The sequence below is a fragment of the Hippocampus comes genome, unplaced genomic scaffold (assembly GCF_001891065.2).
Source record: "Hippocampus comes isolate QL1 unplaced genomic scaffold, H_comes_QL1_v1.1 scaffold62, whole genome shotgun sequence".
NCBI classification, from domain to species: domain Eukaryota; kingdom Metazoa; phylum Chordata; class Actinopteri; order Syngnathiformes; family Syngnathidae; genus Hippocampus; species Hippocampus comes.
In genome coordinates, this window is record NW_017806062.1 from 857 (window position 1) to 22983 (window position 22127).

General features: G+C 42.7%; 1 protein-coding gene across 1 annotated transcript; it reads left to right on the forward strand.

Annotated features, from left to right (window-relative positions):
* Positions 1-316: 316 nt before the first annotated feature.
* On the forward strand, positions 317-21814 carry LOC109529815 (neuronal cell adhesion molecule-like; the record flags this gene model as incomplete). The annotated part of the gene is made up of 22 exons (XM_019893279.1): positions 317-462; positions 1103-1287; positions 1356-1490; positions 2268-2411; positions 3315-3426; positions 3500-3666; positions 3801-3948; positions 4042-4166; positions 4378-4407; positions 5052-5153; positions 6646-6846; positions 6925-6995; positions 7110-7335; positions 8169-8284; positions 8352-8556; positions 9355-9477; positions 9813-9989; positions 13346-13465; positions 13898-14059; positions 15589-15720; positions 16393-16471; positions 18633-21814. Coding segments are annotated over 22 exons (3153 nt in total), but the record flags the coding sequence as incomplete, so codon positions are not given.
* Between the last annotated feature and the right edge of the window lie 313 nt (positions 21815-22127).

Sequence of the window (22127 nt, forward strand, 5' to 3'; positions counted from 1 at the left end):
CCTCCTTCTTTCTTGTTATACAGGACCTTCGCTTTCTTTCTTATTCGCCCTTTGGCGCGCAAGATGTCGGATTAAATTGCTCGCGTTATTGCCAAGCGGCACCTGCACATGACGCCTTTATCGGTTTATTGTCAGAAAGTGTTGATCTCATTTGCGTTTATTCATTTCACTCGCCATTATGGCCCTCAAGAGGGCAAATCATTTGCTGTTAATTTGCCTGAAAATGCAAATACCGGGCACTAAAGTCCGACTAGAGGTGTGGTTTGCGATGCGCTGGCTTCTTTGTGGATGCCAGTGACATCTGGCCTAGCCGCAGAGTGATCATAACTCGTGTGTGGGTGTGACTGCAGAAGAGCCGGTGGATGAGAGGAAGCCCACGTTCCTCCTCCCGTCTGAACCGTCCAGCTCCAAAATGGTGCTCCGGGGTCAGGTGCTGGAGATGGAGTGCTTTGCGGAAGGCCTGTATGTATCACCCTTACGTATGAAGCATTTTGGTTACAATTTGAAACCGTTCCCAAGTGTCTTACGAAGGTGTTTGTGGCCCAAATTGGTCAAAAATACCAAAAGGATCGAGAATTACAGCATACTTTACGCTCCCGATTTTTTTTGTCTTGCTGAAATCAGCACGTTTGTTCTATTTCTTGTGCCTCACTTATTTCTTGGCTAGCCCGTTTTCTTAACTTCAGAAGCAGAGCCCAATATGTGCGGAACATTTTGAGACCCCCCGTCATTGTACATTTAGAACTCAAACTCAAAGGCACACCTCAATTTTTTTTTTCTGGATTGAGTAAGATCATATTTTTTTGAATATATTTTTTTCTTTCCAGATTCAAGAAAATCGTTTTTATCATAATTTTTATGTTTTCTGTATTCCAAGTAATACATGTTAAGCAATCAAGAGGCTAATTTGGAAAAAAAAAATGCTCACTTACTGAAAACGTCTTTGATGTCATTTCATCACAAAACCAGACAACTCCAAGAAGATAATTTGCTTTAAAAAAAAAAACAGACAAATTGGAATCTCGCTAACTGCGGTAACTCAACTTTTTCCATACAAGCAGTTCAAAAGAATGTGTCTTTTTTTCCACTTTTTAAATGCAAGCCCCACTCCTGTAATCTCCTGGGCCAAAGTGAGCGGCGAGCTCCCGAGCACGCGCGCCTCTTTCCTGCATCACCAGAAAATCTTGCGCATCGTCAACGTGTCGGAGGAAGATGCGGGCGACTACCGGTGCACCGCCAAGAACCAGCTGGGCTCAGTCCACCACACCATTCAGATCACGGTCAAAGGTACGTCCTATCCCACATGATGATCCGTGTAGCGTGCACTATGATTCAATCTTCCTTCTGTTTTTCAGCCGCTCCATACTGGATCGGCGGCGCTCCCAGAAATCTCGTCCTGGCCCCAGGAGAGAATGGGGTGCTCATGTGCAGGGCCAGCGGCACGCCCAAGCCAAGCATCCAATGGGCCATGAATGGCGTCCCCATAGAGAGTGAGTGAAGAAACACTCTACACCAAACAATTCTGACCCCCCCGCAACCCCCCCAAAAAAAGTATATATGCTGAAATAATGACGATCTTGTCACAATTTACTAACAAATATATTTACTCACTGTGGAATGTAGTACGAATGGCTGCAAGTGACTGCACGGTTAAATTTGACCTTCTACCATTCCGTGGAAGAGCATTTAATTCTTCTGCCTGTCAGTAAAAGCCGCTGGTGTGGTTGGATCAACAAAGATACATTATTTATAGTAAATAAATCATTTTTGGACTAATTAAGTGAAATTTCCACCCACACATCTCTTATTACTGGGCAGGAACCGCATTTATTAGCGTATATATGTTGAAAATGGCCCCTCACTTGTCACGGACGACACTGAGGAATTTGTATTTAGGTACGAAAAACATATTAGAATGATATATCATTGTCATTTGTCGGTTTCAATGAGAAAATAGATTCAGTATGTTGGCGCAGAAAAAAGTAGACTCATGAATACAGAATGAAGTACAGATGAAATTAAATTCGGATTGAATGATAATAATAATAAAATATTTCATGAAATATTAATGTGCATTCATGATAAAACGGAATAACAAAGCCAATTTTAATACACTCCCGATATATATCGATTGAGTGTTTTCAAAAATCGGTAGCTGTCAGTTAAATGCTACGAGCACATGTTGGCACTTGTGGTCCGAAAAAGTAATACATGTGATGAAAATCGCCTTGTCAAGTTCCATAATATTCTGTCACCCGTGAAAACAGATGCTCCAAAGGACCCCAGCCGGAAAGTGGAAGACGACACCATCATCTTCACTGACGTGCAGATGGGATCCAGCGCCGTGTACCAGTGTAACATCTCCAACCAACACGGCTACCTCCTGGCCAACGCCTTTGTTAACGTCTTGTGTAAGTCCAGATTCAGAAAACTGAATTCATCCCCGTGGACCAATTTAAATGGGGTGGGATCCTCATGGGGGTTGAACTGATTCGTCCACGAGTTGACTTAACTATCGACATTTAAAGCCTCAAAACGACGTTGCGCTAATAAGCTGTTTTAGCCTAGCTAGCTATTCTGATTGCTAGTGAAAACATGGGGTGGCGGTGTAAAGTGACGCTTCATCTTCTTTGCCAAATAATGCCATCGATTAATCGACCTTGACTCTTCTTTCATCACATTAGAGTCGATGTCCAAAAAATCTTTACCCTGCTTATCCGGCAGGTACATCTTTTAATAGCGCTGCATCAGGCTCACATCTGTGTTGGAGGACAACGTCAGATCGTTATCGAAGACAGTCCCCGGGTTTGAGTTTTTGGTCAGAATCTCAACCGGTGACCCAGGGATGGTACTGTTGACAGCTCCAGCTACCATATCTGTCTTCTGGAGGAGTTTGCCACCACCACCTTGGCCTTTCTGATATTCATTTCCAGCCGTCACAACTCCAAAAACTGCTGCAGAGCAGGTCCATGGTGTTGAGTAGAGCCAGACAGAAGAACCACGTCGCTAGGAAACATCACTAGTTTGGGGTGCGAAGTCCTGAATTCATCATTGTCGAGAATGAAAAGCAGTGGTGAGAGGACGCAGCCCTGTGGGGAGCCTGTAGCGGCGGTGAGGGGGTCCGACAGACTCATTGAAATTGACGTTCTGGTGGAAATGATCTGCGAGGATATGTGGCTGTGACTTGATAAATTCAGAGGAGAAATCTGCAAACAGAAGCCATCCGTTTGCATTCCGATAACAAAATGAGCCAGACACGGACACATTCGCATTGAATGGCCGCATCGCATTTACCACCGCGTCTCGTTTTCCAGCCGAGCCGCCCAGAGTGCTGACGCCGGCCAACACAGTCTACCAGGTCATCAAGAATCACCGAGCCCTGCTGGAGTGCACTTCCTTCGGCTCACCCATCCCCAAAATTACCTGGTGAGTTAATGAACCCTGAACCGGCACGGCTAATGTTCCATGAAAAATCATGAGATACCCGCTTCTGTCTCAGGTTCAAGGAGAGTCGTTTCGGGACGCTAGACGACGAGACGTACAAGGAGCACGACAACGGCACTTTGGAAATCCGTGTGGCTCAGCCTCGGAATAGCGGAAAGTACACCTGCGCGGCGCGGAATTCTCTCGGTATCTATGAGAATCACGTGCACCTGGAAGTCAAAGGTACTCATTGTTCAGGACTTGGCCTCTTACCACACTCTGAGTACCACAAGTGGGAGCCCTCGTTCCACTTTGAGACCCACGAAAACAAAGCGAGCTGAGTGTAATGGTTGCATCATAAACTCGTCTGTCATCAGAACCGACCCGCATCCTGAAGCAGCCCGAGTACCGAATGGTGCAACGCGGCAAGTCCGTTGTGTTTGAGTGCAAAGTCAAGCACGACCCTTCGCTCGTTCCCACCATGACGTGGCTCAAAGATGACGGGGAGCTGCCCGACGACGAGAGGTGAAAATGTGACCGATATGTAAACGACGACGGTAAAGTTATTCATACTGTTCACCGTTGATCTGAAAACATTTCATTGATTGCTTGAAGCAGATTTGTGGTGGACGCCGACAGCCTCACGATCGCCGACGTGATGGAGAGCGACGCCGGCGTATACACGTGCGTCATGAACACAACGCTGGACCACGATTCAGCCAGCGCTGAGCTCACCGTCGTTGGTACGAGCCCCCCCCCGTACATCGTGATGTATTCGCTGCTCACTCAACTTTTTTCCGGGTGGTTGACTTGCAGAGCTCTTATTGGATTTACTCTCGATATGCTTTACGCTCTACACTCTTAACATGAATATTGAATGGCCGCCGGCTAATCTTTGTTTTAATATGGCTGACGTAACACTTGGTATTCCGTCCCCGCTCGCGGACCCGTCAGAGGCCACGCCGACGCCGACCGTTGGCAATGGTAAAGCCTGTGGCGCACGTGGCTTGACAGATATGCCTCACTTTTGTTTTGGGATGATTTTTCTTTCTGCACGTGTCTCCTGAGAATGCCAATGGATGATTGATTTATTGTCGTCGTTCTGCATGAGGGCAGCTTTTGGTTAGCATGTCTGCCTCACATTCAGGACGTTTGGTTTTGAATCTCCTTGTGGAGATTGCATGCTCTCTATATGCATGTTTGTTAGGTTAGTTGAAGACTGCCCTGAGATGTACCCCACCCCAAAACGCCCCCGAGATAGACTCCAGTTTAGCCACCACCCTAATGCGGACGCGCTATCGAAAGAGGATGGATGAACGGCCATTGGTATTCCCGTTGGAGTCGAGGATAGAGAGGATCATTTGTGATGCAGTCGCAGTACCTGAAACGCTTTCAAATGTCAAACGCGCTCATCATTCATTTAATCCGAGCATGCGTTCTGCATTATCGGTCGAAAACACATTCATCTCATCCCGAGCGATCGCTCAAGCTCGACGTGCATCAATTCATATGCATGACACGCCGCTCGCGCGGGTACGTCTTCATTTGTGTCATCTCGTGGCATGAACCCGACGCCGAGCATCTTTGGCGTTGGCTCACATGTTGTTGTGCGCCGTGTCTTCCTTCAGAGCGACCCGAACCCCCGACCGACCTGGAGCTGACGGACCACAAAAAGAGGAGCGTTCAACTCACCTGGATTCCAGGCGATGAGCACAACAGTCCTATTGAGAGTATGTGTGAATTCAGCGTCGAATGTTCTGAACTCCTATTTTCCATGCCAGTGTTGCATTGGGCAGAATGGATACATTTTGCCAAATACCGAACTCTGCTTTTGAGCTACAAAATGTCACTGTTCACATTTGTCTGTCAGCTAACTTAATAGTTTATCGAACAATGCAGTTTACAAAACCATGAACATTACTTCATCTCACAATGAAGTTATGTCCGCATTAGCCTTGAGTCCATCGGTCGTCCACTCCTAAAAATCATGATTGTAATTCAGTAGCAATTCATTCGTTACGGGGTACACGTTCCTGACCCACCCGTTGAGAGACCATATATTAAAAAAAGATTTTCATTATATAGTTTTGCTGCTCTCGCATGCTTTAAACTAGAAGTGTTCAAACTTTTTAGTTTCAGGGCCGGATATAGTAAAATGGAAAGATGAAAGGGTTACTTAAGAATTTGCCAACTTTTTGAAACGTGCTGAAGTCAGTCAAGAAAGCATTTACCGTATTATACCGTACTACAGGGCGCTTCGGAGTATAAGGCGCAACTTCAATTAATGGCCTCTTTTAAAACTGTTTTCATATATAGGGTGCACCGCATTATAAGGCACATAATATAGAGGCTACAATAGTGGCTGCGGTTGTGTTATGCATCCACTAGATGGAGCTACAGTAAACGAATACAATACAATACAATGTAGCTTTATTTCTACAGCGGTTTCACAACCGCTGCAGCTGTAACAAAGTGACTTACAGAACATTTAAAATACGACGTCCAAGAAATCAGAATACGGATCCGGATATAAGGCGCATCGGATTATAAGGCGCACTGTCGGCTTTTGAGAAAATGGAATGCTTTTCGGTGCGCCTTATAGTGCGGAAAATATGGTATGTATTGTTTGTATTGTCTCGTTAGTGACCTATTTTTTATTATCTTCTTCTTCTTCTCCTTTCGGCACGTCCCTTCTCGTTAGTGACCTATTTTTTATTATACTTACTGCAATTGACTGGTGACCAGTCCTAGTGATGACACAGCATCAGGAGGTCTTGCTCAAGGACACTTGACCCTGTCACAAGGTCTTCTTAATTACATTGCATCTCTTCCAGTAGACCTCAGTGCTGCCCAGCATGGCGTGCCACACTTTTAGCACTCCACTCAAAGCGCACTGCTCTAAATTTGCCAACCTTATATATTTGATCAAATGTTGTATTTATTATTTCACACAGAATTTTTGATCCAGTATGAGGACTCGCTTCACCACCACAGAGGTCACTGGCACAACCTCATTCGTGATGACGCAGCATCAGGAGGTCTTGCTCAAGGATACTTTGACCTTGTCACAAGGTCTTTTTAATTACATTGCATCTCTTCCAGTAGACCTCAGTGCTGCCCAGCATGGCGTGCCACACTTTTAGCACTCCACTCAAAGCGCACAGCTCTAAATTTGCCAACCTTATATATTTGATCAAATGTTGTATTTATTATTTCACACAGAATTTTTGATCCAGTATGAGGACTCGCTTCACCACCACAGAGGTCACTGGCACAACCTCACCGAGGTCGCCGGTACCGAGACCACAGTTCACCTGAAGCTGTCGCCCTATGTTCACTACACCTTTAGAGTCCTTGCTGTCAATGCCATGGGCAGCAGCCGGCCCAGTTTCCCCTCTAAGATGTATAAGACCGAGCCTTCAGGTACTAAAAATCCAGAGTGAAATCTTTTTCCTCTCGGGAACTTGTGTAATATACATGTGTATTTTTCCCTCTTAAAAGCTCCAGATGAGAATCCAACAGGTGTACATGGTTTTGGAACAGAACATGACAATCTTGTCATTTCATGGAAGGTAATTTTTTATAAAGTACAGGAACAAATGACACTCATGAGTCAAGGTACCATACTTATTTTATGATTATTATACTTTTTCGGCGTAAACTTTTGTTGACCTCTTCTTCCGTAGCCGCTGTCAGGCCTCCAGGCCAACGGGCCGGGACTCCATTACAGAGTGATGTGGAGACAGAAGATGATGGACACCGAGTGGATGATGGCGACCGTAGCCAACAACTCCAAGTTTGTGGTGTCCGGAACGCCCACGTTTGTTCCGTACGAGCTCAAAGTTCAGGCCGTGAATGACTACGGTGCAGCGCCCGAACCCGCCGTTGCCTTCGGCCACTCTGGAGAGGATCGTAAGTCCGACTGCTCAGTCTCCAGCCTGCCCTTTTCACCGATGCAAAGCTGTTATGCACAAGTTGTTATGTTGCAGACCCACTCATTTTTTTTTTTATAATACTATCCCTCCCACGTGCAGTAAACACATTTAAACATCTATTTCAATGCAAAAAGTACAAGCGTCAAATGTATAAAACACTTGCTAGTGCACATATTTGTTGCCCACAAGTGTCTGGTTGAACGAGCAGAATTTTTAGGCTAACGTTCTAGCCAATACTATTAATGACTCTCATGCAACGATAGTTTTTTTTTTTACTATAATTACTGAATAGTGTTATGTAACTCGGGTTCATGATTGTGGACAAACTAGAAGCATAAGTGGGTTGATGATTTACGACGCTCTCCATTTCAGGGTGTCAAAGTCGAGGCCCAGGGCCCAGATCTGGGCCCGCCACATCATTTTATATGGCCCGCAAAAGCAAACCAAGCATGTGATGACAGTTTTCATCCATTGCTGTGGTTGGTCAAAACAAAAGTTTGCTTGGCGTGCACAAGTTACGGCATCGCCCCATCAGCACAAAGTATTGTACTGAATGTCCCGCTGTTCCCGAGCAGATCACATTGAAGCACTCCCAGATCGATACTGTGGAGAATTCCTTTGAGGGAGTCACGCATCAATCTGGCTCTTGCCAAAGTACCATCTTGTGGCACCAAAACGCAATTACAAATCACTTTTAGGGGAGTGTCAATTATTTCACTGTTTTGTGCTTGGCCCCTGTCCTTATCCCCTTATCCCCTTATCCCTGTCCCCTGAAAGGGCTGATGATGTGTTTCTGTTTCGTCGCGACAGTGCCGGCCGCCGCTCCACAATCTGTGCAGGCGTACGTGTTAAACAGCACCCTGGCCGAAATCCACTGGGAACCCGTGCCTCAAGAACAAATACGTGGATACCTCAAAGGGTACAAGGTACGGCATGGGAATAAACTGAACACCGGCGGCGCAAATCGGGCGACTGAGGATCTCGTTTTCGCAGGTGTATTACTGGCGAGAGCGCAGTCTGCACAAACATAACCCCCATCACGCGGAGAAGCAGATCCTCACCTTCAGCGGCAACCACAGCAAAGGAAAGCTGCCTGGCCTACACCCCTTCAGTCTCTACTCATTCAATGTCAGGGTGTACAACGGCAAGGGAGACGGTCCCCCGAGTCGCAACCAACAGTTTGAGACCCCCGAAGGAGGTAGGAGAAGAAAATTTCTCTGACTGTTTCAAGCATGACTCAAATATCTTGTGTAGGTGATGTTAAGAATAGATTTTCAATCATTGGTTAAGTATTACCGTATTTTTCGGATAACGGGTCGCTCTGGAGTATGTCCCATTTTGATTGGGGGGGTGGGGGTGATTTAATTTACAAAAACTGAGACCGGTATAGAACAGTAAAGCTTGCATTGTTTCAAAGCAACGTCCCTCCTTCATGTTGACGGTAGCGAACGAGTTCTGGTTGGATTCGAATCTTCCACTTGTAACTACGGAATATTTTTTCTTTATAGTTTAAAATGGCTTACATTAAGAACCATCTCGCATTGCATTGCAGCCAAAGGTAGAATCCTCGGTCGGTTATTTCGCCTAACTAGTAAATCCTTGTTGTGGCGGAAGCAACTTGCTAAACTAGCAATACGCCACAAATTAGTTGCCATGACTACCACTTCTTCTTCCATCCTTTCTTCCGGTGGTTGGCAAATCCTTTTGGTCTATTACTGGCACCGTTTTATACTGTACCAGTATTTGATAACCTCCAAAAGAAAGTAGAAGAAATGCACAAAGAAGTAGTCATGGCAACCAACGTGCGCCGTTTAGCCAGTTTAGCATACGGCTTCCGTCGCAACGAGAAGGGAATATTTATAGTACCTAAAAGTCAAAATAAGTGAGCAGGATTCTACTTTTGCCCACAATCTGACACGGGACATTAATTCTTGCTTTGAGGTCTTCCAGAGCTCTTGAGCTGACAGTTGGGTGCCTCTCTAATTCATTTTCACAGTGCCGGGAGCTCCTTCCTCCTTGACGGTCACCAACCCCAATTTGGACTCTTTAAGCCTTGAGTGGAACCCTCCTCGTGACCGGAACGGACTCCTTACGGGATACACCCTGAAATACCACCCAGGTGAGCTTGTTTCTTGCTCATTTTCTGAGCAATGAACGTCTGGCTTTGTGTAGCTGTCAGTCTCATTGCTTGTATTGTCATCCTGTTGGGGTTAGACCATCGAGAGGATGAATCACCATATCGAGTCACCGTTTAATTAGTCTTAGTGACAGCAATTAACAAGTCACCTTTTGTCATTTCCGCCTCTTGTACCTGAACCCTCTTTGCTCCGAAACACTTTCCGCACTTGTCATCGTTGTCACTTCAACCCACCTACATTTTCTTCCTCCTCCTGCTCCTGCTCCTTCTCCTACTCGCACCTCTATTCAACTTACCCCCCCCTCATCATCTCGTAGTCAATAACTCCAATGAGCTGGGCCCAGAGGAGGAGCTGGCCCTGGCCGCCAATGAGACCTCAGTCACTTTGCTCAACCTCAAGTACAGCACGCGCTACAAGTTTTATTTGAATGCCATAACGCGCAAGGGGGCCGGCCCGGCCGTTACGCAGGAGGCGATCACCGTCGTGGATGAAGGTAAGCAAGAAAAAGATGCGGATTGATGTTTTTAATTCATAAATTATGCTCACCTACATACATTTTTTTTTTTTGGTGTGTCAAATTAAAAATAAACTTTTATGCATTCTGTAGACCAAGAGACTGTATTTAACCATTTCAGGGACAGCGGTTACTCCAATGGACGGCTTGTCGTGTTATCAGGTTACAGGGTGCATGAAAGGGTTAAAGCTTATTAATATTTTATTATTTCATGTCAGCTCACGGAAACTCCAAAATTAACCGTCTGAAGAAATAAGAATATGACATGAGAAACAATCAAAATGATTTTTCATGATAGAAATTAGCTCAGGATTGGCTTTCATTGGTGTGTTTCATGATATGTGCGCAATGTACGATTTTGGATTTTTTTGAAACGAACTACGGAAATACATTTTTTTTTTTTTCCCTCTAACCCAAGAGTGTCAAACTCATTTTTGTTGTGGGCCACATTTTAGTTACCGTTTCCCTTGGAGGGCCGTTATGACTAAAACCAGATCAAAAAGTCAACAATTATGGTTTATTCAACTATTGTTTAAGTGACTGTAATGAGGGGTTTGGTCACAAGAAAATGCTTACAATATGTCTCTAATTTATTAAATACGAGGATTTAAAATTTTGAAAGAGATTTTAACAAGCATCATGGAAGTTGACATGTTTGATTTGCTTTCGCGGGCCACATAAAATGATGTGGCGGGCCCGATCTGGCCCCCCTGGTGTGTCAAATGAAAAATAAACTTATAAGCATTCTATAGAACAAGAGACCGTAGTTAACCATTTCAGGGACAGCGGTTAATGCAGTGGACAGCGTATCGTGTTATCAGGTTACAGGGTGCATGAAAGGGTTAAAGCTTATTTATATTTTATTATTTCATGTCAGCTCACGGAAACTCCAAAATTAACCGTCTGAAGAAATAAGAATATTATGCGGATTGATGTTTTTAATTCAGAAATTATGCTCACCTACATACATTTTTTTTTTTTTGGTGTGTCAAATTAAAAATAAACTTTTATGCATTCTGTAGACCAAGAGACTGTATTTAACCATTTCAGGGACAGCGGTTACTCCAATGGACGGCTTGTCGTGTTATCAGGTTACAGGGTGCATGAAAGGGTTAAAGCTTATTAATATTTTATTATTTCATGTCAGCTCACGGAAACTCCAAAATTAACCGTCTGAAGAAATAAGAATATGACATGAGAAACAATCAAAATGATTTTTCATGATAGAAATTAGCTCAGGATTGGCTTTCATTGGTGTGTTTCATGATATGTGCGCAATGTACGATTTTGGATTTTTTTGAAACGAACTACGGAAATACATTTTTTTTTTTTTCCCTCTAACCCAAGAGTGTCAAACTCATTTTTGTTGTGGGCCACATTTTAGTTACCGTTTCCCTTGGAGGGCCGTTATGACTAAAACCAGATCAAAAAGTCAACAATTATGGTTTATTCAACTATTGTTTAAGTGACTGTAATGACGGGGTTTGGTCGCAAGAAAATTTGGTCACAAGAAAATGCTTACAATATGTCTCTAATTTATTAAATACGAGGATTTAAAATTTTGAAAGAGATTTTAACAAGCATCATGGAAGTTGACATGTTTGATTTGCTTTCGCGGGCCACATAAAATGATGTGGCGGGCCAGATCTGGCCCCCGGGCCTTGAGTTTGACACCTTCTAATTTATTGAGACGTACTAGTACATGATACTGGCATTTTCCAAAAATTAAATAGAAATAATGTCATGAACCCTTTCATGCACCCTGTAACCTGATAACATTAAAAGCTGTCCACTGGAGTAACCGCCTTCCCTCAAAGGGTTAAATATATTGACCAAACAAATCCATAAACAGTTTAATCAACCATAGAAGAAGGTTTGTCGTTCACGATTGTATATACAGTACCCATTTCCCAATTGCTAAATTTAATCCAACACCTGATTAACTCTTTTTTTTTTCCAGTATCTTGTTTGGTATTAGGCAGTAGAATGCACAACAAGAAAATACATCTACAGTGCACTCAGACATCTCACATTCATTTCCATTGATTTAAGATTTTTCAAAGCTCCCATTGAACATCTGCCATGTTCAGTGTTTTAATATTGTTGCGTCATCATCACGTTGTGTCGAGTGTCCTTCATTTTTTTTCTATGGCGTTGTGACTTGACCACTCAAGTCTGATCCAGTCGCATGACATTGCACGGGTGACATTTTTTCTCTGGCGTTGTGACTTGACCACTTTAAGTCTGATCCAGTCGCATGACATTGCACGGGTGACTCGCACAGACCCCTCGCCAATGCTTTGCGCGTGTGTACGTGCTAGTGTGTGTGTGTGCGTGTGTGTGCTTGGAAGTTTGTGTATGTCCGCATCGATGGTGACCCACCTGTTGTCATTTCTCCATTGTGTCTGAGCTCTCCTGACTCATCTCGACAAAGACGTTGACACGGGAAGCAGTGGTATTTATAGTTACGCATGCATTACGGCCATGCGCATTCTCCTCCCTTCCCCTGTCTTGCTTATGTCATATTACCTTGGCCTTGCAAAGAAATGTGCTCAAAAAAAAAAAAAAAAAGAGGTGGAAACAGTACAGTGGAACGGTCAAAGTGTTGGCCTTGCAAAGAAATGTGCTCAAAAAAAAAAACAAAGAGGTGGAAACAGTACAGTGGAACGGTCAAAGTAGAACACAATTGCCTGGTTGACGTCCAAGTTTAATCGGGCCACCGAGAGTGGATGAACGGCATCTTTTTCATTTTGATTGTGGTTTCAAGTTTCATGGCTCCCGTCCAGTGGCTGCCACGAAGAGTTTGGTGTCGGAGTGGTCTGCGCGAGTGTGTCGGTTGTCTTTGATAGGTTGTCATTCCTCGGGCGTGGTGGTTTCTAAAAAAAAACAAACAACTAACTGCAAACCCCGAAGTGGATTGCTTACAATGTACCAAACAGCCAGGACATTTCCAATGTGTCGTTTCTTGTTCTATGGTCCATATAAGAATTTAAAAAAAAAAAAAAAAAAAAAGCAAAGACAAAGCAAATGTTGTTGACTCGGCACATGCTTGTTGATGATTTGAACTGATTTGACTTTTGAGTCTTTTTTTTTTTTTTTATTCCAATAGAGGTTCCACTGTATATGAGAATGACTTCTCCTCGCATGGAAAGGCTTGTTTGTTTGCCCCCGCCCCGAAAGAATAATGCATCCCATCCTCCATCAATGTGTTGATGTTGCCCATGCATCGTGTTCGTGCATTCATTCTCCGGTTGTGTTGCCTTGAGCGCTTTCACCCCCGGTAGCACCTTTCGTGCATCACGCCTGCCAACAGATGCTCTCTCTTGTGTGTTCAGCGCCAGCGGCCAGTCCTTTTGGCAGCGTTAACTCCTCCAGGGGAGAGGACGGCACCCTGATCACTTGGGAGTACTGGGGCCCGGAGAGAAACATTTATTTAGAATACATAGTGGAGAACAGTAAGCAATGTTATTCATATTATTATGATCATTTTTGAGAGCTCCGCATAAGGTGGCGAGAGATTATTTTTGCAAAGTAGGTTAAAAAATGTTCCATCCTATTATTGACGGGAGTTTCGTGTATTTGCCACGCATCAACAATGGGAGTGTTATCGAATTATCTTCATTGTGGATGGGAAAACCCCCCGACAAATGTGTGTGGCTCTTTGTCCAGAGGGTTAAAACGTAAAGTATCATTTTTTTAAAATACATTTCTTGGATAGGGTCTCATTACATTGTGCAAGTATACCTAATAAAGTGGCTTGTAAGGTTATATGAGCAGAAAATAGTTGCTGTCTAGCGCACCGGCACATTCCCATCATGTCACGACTCATATGACGTCTCCAACCCCGCACACATCTGCTGTGTTGTTCGCCGTCCCCCCCCCTGCAGGTGAAGGTGAAGACGAGTGGCGCAAAGAGCTGGTGAACAGCTCTCAGAACTTTATGCTCAGGGGCCTGAAGGAGGGCCTCTCCTATAGGGTGCGCTTGGTGGCCCAAGGTCACGCCGACCAAGAGCCCCACCGCTCCAAGGAGCTCACGGTGACGGTGCCAGGTGAGGCGCGTTCCTGGGCCCACCCGAGCTTTTGCACTTTTTAAAAAAAAACAACATATTTTTAGCGGTGCATTGGATGGTTGCCGTCTCAAGCAGGCATGCTCTGTAGTGCTATATGGAGTTGTGACTTTTGTTGTAGCGCTAATATAGCCGTACACTACGTGACTTGAATTAATATTTCAATATCATCTATAGTAAACTTGTGAGTGTGTGTTGTTTTTGTCTGTAAGTGATTGTCTGTGTGTGTGTGATATCCGTGAAAACATTGCATCATCCATGTATTGGACATTTTCAGTGTTGGGCAAGTTATTTTCACAATAAGGCGCGCCTAATAGCGTTCAATTTTCTCAAAAACCGACAGTGCGCCTTATATTCCGATGCGCCTTCTATACGGATCAATATTCAGATTTCTTGGACGTCATATTTGAAATGTTCTGTAAAGCGCTTTATTACAGCTGCAGCGCTTGTGAATGCTCTATATAAATAAAGCTGTATTGTATTGTATTCCCTTGAGCATAGCTCCATCTCGTGGATGTATAATGCAACCACAGCCACTATTGTATCTTCTATTCTATGTGCCTTATAATGTGGTGCACCCTATATATGAAAACAGTTTTAAAATAAGCCATTCTTTGAAGGTGCACCTTCTATTCTGAAGCGCCTTATAGTGTGGAAAATACGGTACTTCCAAAACATCCTTAATTATGTACAGGATGTCCGAAAAGTCACAATGCTTGTTTTTTGTAAGGCCATGGTCATTCCAATGACTTTGGAATGACGTCGCAAAATTTCTGCTTGGAAAGAATTTTTCTGTCCCTGACTGCAGTTCAGCGCCACCTGGAGAAGCTTTATGGGTGTCGCGCTCCTCCAACGAGTAGTACAATTCGTGGTACCTATGGCAAGTTTCTCGAAACAGCATCTGCTTTTGGCAAACCATGCAGCAAAAGATCTGCGAGTCCCACCACTGATAAGAACAACAAACTCTTAGAGCAGACGCTCATAGTCAATTATTGTTGTCGTTATAATTTGATTTTATATTGATTTGACTGGTTTCGGTGAATATTTTTACTCAAGAGAAATATATTTATGGAGAGTATGTGTGGATTTGTAGTTGTACCGCCTGAATTTCCTCTGTGGGAATTCATAGAATCGTATCTTCATTTCACATTTGGTGGGTGGGCATGAAAATGCCAGCCAATGATAACTTAGGACAGCAGGACCCAAGTCACAGTGTGAGGAGTCGTACATGCCGTAAAGCATATAATAGTTCGAAAATGTAATGACTTATGCTCACTATTAAAATACAGTAAAAAATGCAACTTAGAGTCATTGCATTACTTCTCTCCCCCCAACACTGGATGTTTCTAACCTCCCATCATGAAAGCGGTTAGCAAGCTAACCAAACACGAGCCGCTGCTGAGCAAGTAGATCGTAAAATGATGCTTCTACATGTCAAGGAGTATAGTCAGTGCAAAACGGAAAAGGTGAAAGTGTCCTCTTCCTTTCCTCCTCCCTCCCTCGCTGGTCAGCTGTGGCGAGTCGACAGGTGGACATCGCCACGCAAGGTTGGTTCATCGGCCTCATGTGTGCCATCGCCCTCCTCATCCTCATCCTCCTCATCATCTGCTTCATCCAGAGGAACAAAGGAGGCAAATATCCAGGTGAGGAGTGCAGATAGCTAGCTAGATAGATAGATAGATAAATGCACTTGTATGTAATATTGTAATTTATTTCTTTATTTTATTATTATTATTATTTTTTATTATTATTATAAGTTCGAAGCAGAGAAAGAGGGTGTAAAATTTGGGGAAAATTGTACTAAGCGGGAAGTGGTAGATAATGAAAAGCACAGGGTCTAGGACAGAGCCTTGGGACACACCTGAAGTAACTGGGTGGGACTTGGATGAAAATAAGTTTAGCTGGATGAATGAGTACAATTTAGCATTACTTGTAGGATATTTCTTTCGAACTAGGATGTCTGGAAGTCGCGCCAATTGGCTATTTCAAAAGCCATTTGGCCATTTTCAAAAATCGCTAACTTCCTGTTTAAATTCTGGACTTTGGTCCTTGAATTTTTCATAGCAAACATTTCCACCAAAATATTTGTTGTGGGTGACTGGGTAACGTTTCAGGGGGCACTACTACGTGACTTTAAAAAATATGTTTGTTTCCACCAAGAAAAATGAGCTTACAAAAATTGGCGAGTGTTCAGTCAATTCGAGGCACAGAACAAGCGATATATTTGTTGGTGCTCGGGCCTTGAAAGCCGCTGTGATAGCGACAGCGTGAATCTGTTTTACTCTGGCTCACTTCTCTTTCCGTTTTGGGCACAGTCAAAGAGAAGGAGGACGCTCACACAGACCCGGAGTTCCAGCCCATGAAAGACGAAGATTGCACTTTTGGGGAATACAGGTGAGAGAACGCATTCAAGGCCCGCTAGCCCGGGAGGCTCGTTTAAACCCATCGAGTCTTTCTAGCCGGGCCGGTGCTCTTTTCACCACTGACCACTGAAATGATCAACAGGAAGTGCCCCCCTGCCCTCTTAGCCTAAAGCACTTTTTTGTGGGGGGACATTTTTTGGACTCTTTGCTGGATGGGATTGTTCAGGTTCTCAGGATGAAAGGGTGGGTCTGTTTCTTCCTGCGAAAATATCCATATTGATAATAAGCTACTCAAGACAGCGATCAAAGCTCACCGTAATCAAGCTATGCCGGTTAGCATCCCGACTGGAGGTTGCACACAGAACAAAGCACTTTATCGTATATTGTCTATGTGTTGTCATGTTTTTTTTTTTTATTACTGTAATGTGCATAAAAAACATGATGGGGTCCAAACAAACATTTTTTAAGAAGTACTTTATATTCACTTTTTTTTTGTATGTATACCCAAATGTATTCTATAGAATTAAAACGGATATAACATGCATATCTATATGTACAGGAAATATATGGATATAATATGTGGGATGCATGCTGTGAAGAGCTGATATACATTTATGAGGATTTTAAAAAGACTGCACTAGTTGATGACATGTTGAAATGGATCGTTCGTCTACGTGTGTAGATGTATATGTATGTGGAAGGATGCAGTCATTTGGGCAATACGTTAAATAGAATTTTATTTTATTTTTTTTCTGATTCTGATTTCTGAAGCGAGTCCAAATGACACTCACCCAAAAATATATCTAAAAAAGCAAAGTAATATCAAGTCATATTATTATCATTGTGACGCAAAAAGCTAGGGGAAATGTAACATTTTGAAACATTATAAAGAATAAAGATATGTGATCATAAAATACAAATATGTAACACAAAAATCTTTTTATTGTTACAAATTATTTTCTTGTTGATTACAAATTTGGCCTCTTCATTTTCCTTTTCTCATAATTTTGTGTAATACTTTTTTTTTCTGCCTTGCCCTAATTTTCCTTTATATTACAGATTATCATTAATTTTGGTTGGTGTCATTTTCACGTGTTTTTCTTTTGGGGAAAAAAAGGCAAATATTTTCAGAAGATAAAGTCATAATTTCATAATATACATAATACTACTTTTTTCCTCAAATCGTTTTTTGTTTTGTTTTTTTTTAACAAATATTTGTTGTGTTAGTTCCTCAATAAGTCACATGATCAGCCTGTTTGGATCAGACAATGTTTACTTGTGAGTACGTGTAGGGGAATCCCTCAGTGCGGAGAGGTAAGGGTGATGTTGTGTGTCTGTCTGTGTGTGTGTGTGTGTGTGTGTGTGTGTGTGTGTGTGTGTGTGTGTGAGAGAGAGAGAGAAGACCAAACAAAAAAACGCTCATCAAGTTGAATATTTGTGAAGTCATAAAGCCTTGGTGATGTCTGAAGACACTCAGTGAGTGCCTCTCTTGTCTGCAATGTGGATCTTACATACGCTAACTCGTGTCCAAATTGAACAAACCTTTCAGCATCATGACGGCTTTCTTGCCTGTGTTTCATTGACGTTCGACTCATGTACATGAAGAAGAGTTGCTTTGATAATTATGTCACGCTTTGTCGAAAACGATCACACGCTTGCTTTTGGATGGACGGTGTTTGGTCGTCATTTTTGTTATTTTGCCATCGCAGCATTTTTGTGTCTGTGACGCTGCAACAAAACAACAACACAGTGACCACCTCATCTCTTATTTGGTTTCAAGGGGAATCCAACCAGTGTGACATTGCTTGACATCTATTCCCCTGTTGCCTGATGGAAACCAACGAATCACTCAGAGCTTTTTTTTTTTTCTTTAGACATGGAGCTAACGCTTTTACGATAGCTTAGACCAGTGATTCCCAATGACTAGGCCATGGCAAATTAGTATGTGCTGGCAGAATTAAGTGCCAGACCCAACCACGATTGGTGAAAATCCACAGTATGAAGTGACCATAGACATTTTTTTAAGTATCAGGGGTTCTCCAATTTTGAGGGGCACTGTCTTAAGCAATGGTAAAAGTTACTGTAGGAATGCTCCATCTAAGAAAGGGAAAAAAAAAGAAAGGAAAAAGAAAAAGCTGCATCCGGCACATCATGATCACCGCTAACACCTTGCATGTCATTCTCTCCCTCAGCGACAATGAGGACCATAAACCGTTAAAAGGGAGCCGCACGCCATCGAGCGGCACGGTTAAGCGGGACGGCAGTGACGACAGTTTAGTAGACTACGGGGAAGGAGGAGACGGCCAGTTCAACGAGGACGGCTCGTTTATCGGCCAGTATAGCGGAAAGAGCGCCTGCCGCGACACCGCCGAGGGCCACGAGAGCTCCGAAGCGCCATCCCCGATTAACGCCATGAACTCCTTGAACTCCTTCGTGTAGTCTCGCCATCCTAAGCGGGAAAAATAACATGCGTCTTGTCATCGGGGGAAACCTTCAGAGAGAAGCTCTTAGGAAGGCGATAACCCAACGCCTTGACCGTGAACAAGACTCTCTTTGGACTCCATAGACGTTTTCACCATGACTTTTATCTTTTTTCACCGCGATTTTATCTGACTATTCAGGACATCCACTCGATTTATAAATCACCAAGGTGATCATTTCAGTTCAGGTCAGCAGGCAGTTGCTTTTCTGCCACCTCAAATTACCCTGGTGCCTATCATTTACTAACATGATAAACATGTCTGTCAGCTTGTATGTTCAAAGCATGACTCCCATGTGTTTCTCTTCCCACGCAGACGCTTGTACATGAAATTAATTGACATGACTCAAGGCCCGCACCTTCGTAATATCTTCATAGGAACAGTCCTGTGCATTCGTCAAAGTACACACTTCGAATTGTGGTTTCATTGAGCTTCTATTGGCTTAATTAGCATGGCATCTTCAGGAATACTCTCTTAAATCGAAGAGTACACTAATTCATGTCATTTACAAGCCTGTTCTTATTCATCCCAAAAAAATAGGGCATGGGTTTTTGGGCTGGTTAGCTCACTAGCTAGCTGGCTAGTTAGTCACCCGTTAAGTCAGTCAGTTAGTTAGTGAGTTAGTTGTTCCTTTTTATATTCCTTCTTCTTGGCTCATTAGTTCCTTATTTGTTCCAGGTGAGTTGGCAAGCAAGTTTGTCATACAGGCATTAGCTAGTTAGCATAATTACAACAACAAAAAAAAAGACAACCATTTGACACAATACTCTTTAGATTGGTGGTGTCAATCAAATGCTAATCCTCCCGTTTCCTTTTAAAATTGGTTGGTTGGTGAGCTAACGAGGCTTTAGTTGGACTGTGCGAAAACTATACAACCAATTTGTCTTTTTCTATTCTGTTTGTGAAATTGTTTAGCTAGCTGATTAGTTAGCACTCTAGCTACCTATCTATACATAGCAAAACATGATACCATTTTCTAAAAAAAACCTGAAGGAGTGCTCGCATTGCTATTACTACACCTGTTTGGCGACCTATCGACTGAGCTAGCTAGCTAGCTACCATTTAGTGAGCTAGTTAGTTAGTAGCAAGGACCAGGCAAAAATATGTTTCACAAAACTGTGTACAGAAATGCAAAAGGCACCAGACGAGGTTTGTGGTTAGGTTTTTTTTAAATTTATTTTAGCACGCCAGTCCATTAGTCAGAAAATTAGCGGGAAAACTTTGAGGTGCTCTGCGGTGGGGGAACCTTTCCATAAAGAAATTTGATTTTCCTTTGTGATGTTAATGGAACGGTCCGCCACCAAATTCATAATGTCCATCTGGCATCCTTCGTCAACTAGGGAGCAGGCTGCTAACAAAAAATGGACACAAATATGCCTGGAAAAAAAAAAAACTACAAAGCTAGTGGTAACTTGACTTTTCCACAGTACTGTTCATACAAAACAAGAGCATTACAAGCATGCTATACGATTGCAGCACTGTACTGTCCATCCGCCTCATGACCCGTTGCATGGCATGTTAAATCCTCACCCACCTTCGCTCCAGTGTGCGCCTGAATGTGACCTTTGCTTTTTGGTGTGCTAGTGCCTTTATTTCATACTGAGGGCCGTGCTACATACATGACGAAACATGTTTGGAAAGCAGGTTAGGGCTGTCCTAAGTCCTGTGGCATGAACTTTTCGAAGACAACCACAACAGAACACTTGGTTCAGTGTGGTTGTTTTTCTTTTGTCACCTTTTTTTAAATAGATTTTTTTGCATAAGCCTGGTAGCACGCAAAAAAAAAAAAACATAAGCAAAACACAATATTTTAAAACATTTAAACAGGTTTTTTTTGTTCTTGACAGAAGTCAGTGCCCTTAACTTGTTTTTACTCCTGCCAAGGCAGTATGGTTTTGGTTTTTTGTTGTATTTTTTTGTCGGGAGAAAAATATACAATCTGGTGCAGATAAAGGCTTTTTTTTTTTTTTTTAATGATACGGAGCACAATTCCTTAATTGCTTGTTAAAATGTGGTCAACATAGTGGCGGTGAGGGGTGTTTCTGATCTTGGTGCAACATACACACAGTGTAGAGAACAAACTTCTCCCCCACCAAGCAAAAATGCTTTTACGTTTTATGGGCACTTTTTTTTTTTTATGCTCACTCCTGCTAGAACACAAACAGTCATTAAAAAAAATGTGGAAAAAAGAAGATTTAAGTTTTTCCTCGGAAGAGATCAGCAGTCTGCGGTGATTGACTTGATTGTTTTAAGCTACAGCACATTTTTTGATGTTCACTAGACCACATTAAAAATTAAATCACATCACGTTCAGGTCATCGGAATGTACGCAGCATCCATTTCTCCACGATCATCACACTAATATGTTGACTTGTACTAATGACGCTTCTTGAGAGCCTTTATACGGGATCAAGGTTTCTTTTTTTTCTTAACTTGCATCAAGTTTGACTTTCTTTTTATTGTGATGATGAGGACTTGTAGAATATTTTGTTGAAATGTGTAAATATACCCTCACGTGGATTGTACAGGGCTTGCGAGTGAGGCGACGTTGTGCATGATTTCTAATGTTCATAGGACTGTATTAAATGTAGAGAATATATCTATAAATATACTGGAATCCTTTTCTTGCTGTGCATTGTGTACATACTGTATGTTTTTCTGTAATGAACTGGACCGATAGAAATTATATACGATTTTTTTTTTTTTTTTTTCCCAGATATTGCTTGCCCGGGCTACACTGCCAAAGTTTTGTTTTCAACAATATTTCAGCTTGTTTTTGTATTTAAGGAACAGATTTGTACTAACCCGATACTTTTGTTGTTTCAATGTCATTTCTTTTTTTGTTTCTTGATATGGGAGCTCTATTGAATGAATAAACCATCATTTTCCTCCAATTTTGACTCAAGGCTTGTCCATGAATGATGTTAATAATGCAAAGCTGATTACCGGTATGCCTTTTCTGCTGACACAATCAAAGAAGCAATTCAGAGTTTGGACCGTAGAAGAAGCAGGAACTGACTAGAAAGGTCTGAAAGAGGTGTGGGTAACAAAAGTTTTGATGACCCAGTTTGAGTGGGAGTGCGGGTGAGTTCGGGTGAAATCAGCCGGTGGTGGTTTTGTGCATGCGCCATTCATTTTGCAGTTTGGCGGAGTGAGCATCATTTTGTAGTCGCCAGAGGCTTGGAAAAGTAGCTCAAGACAGCCGCA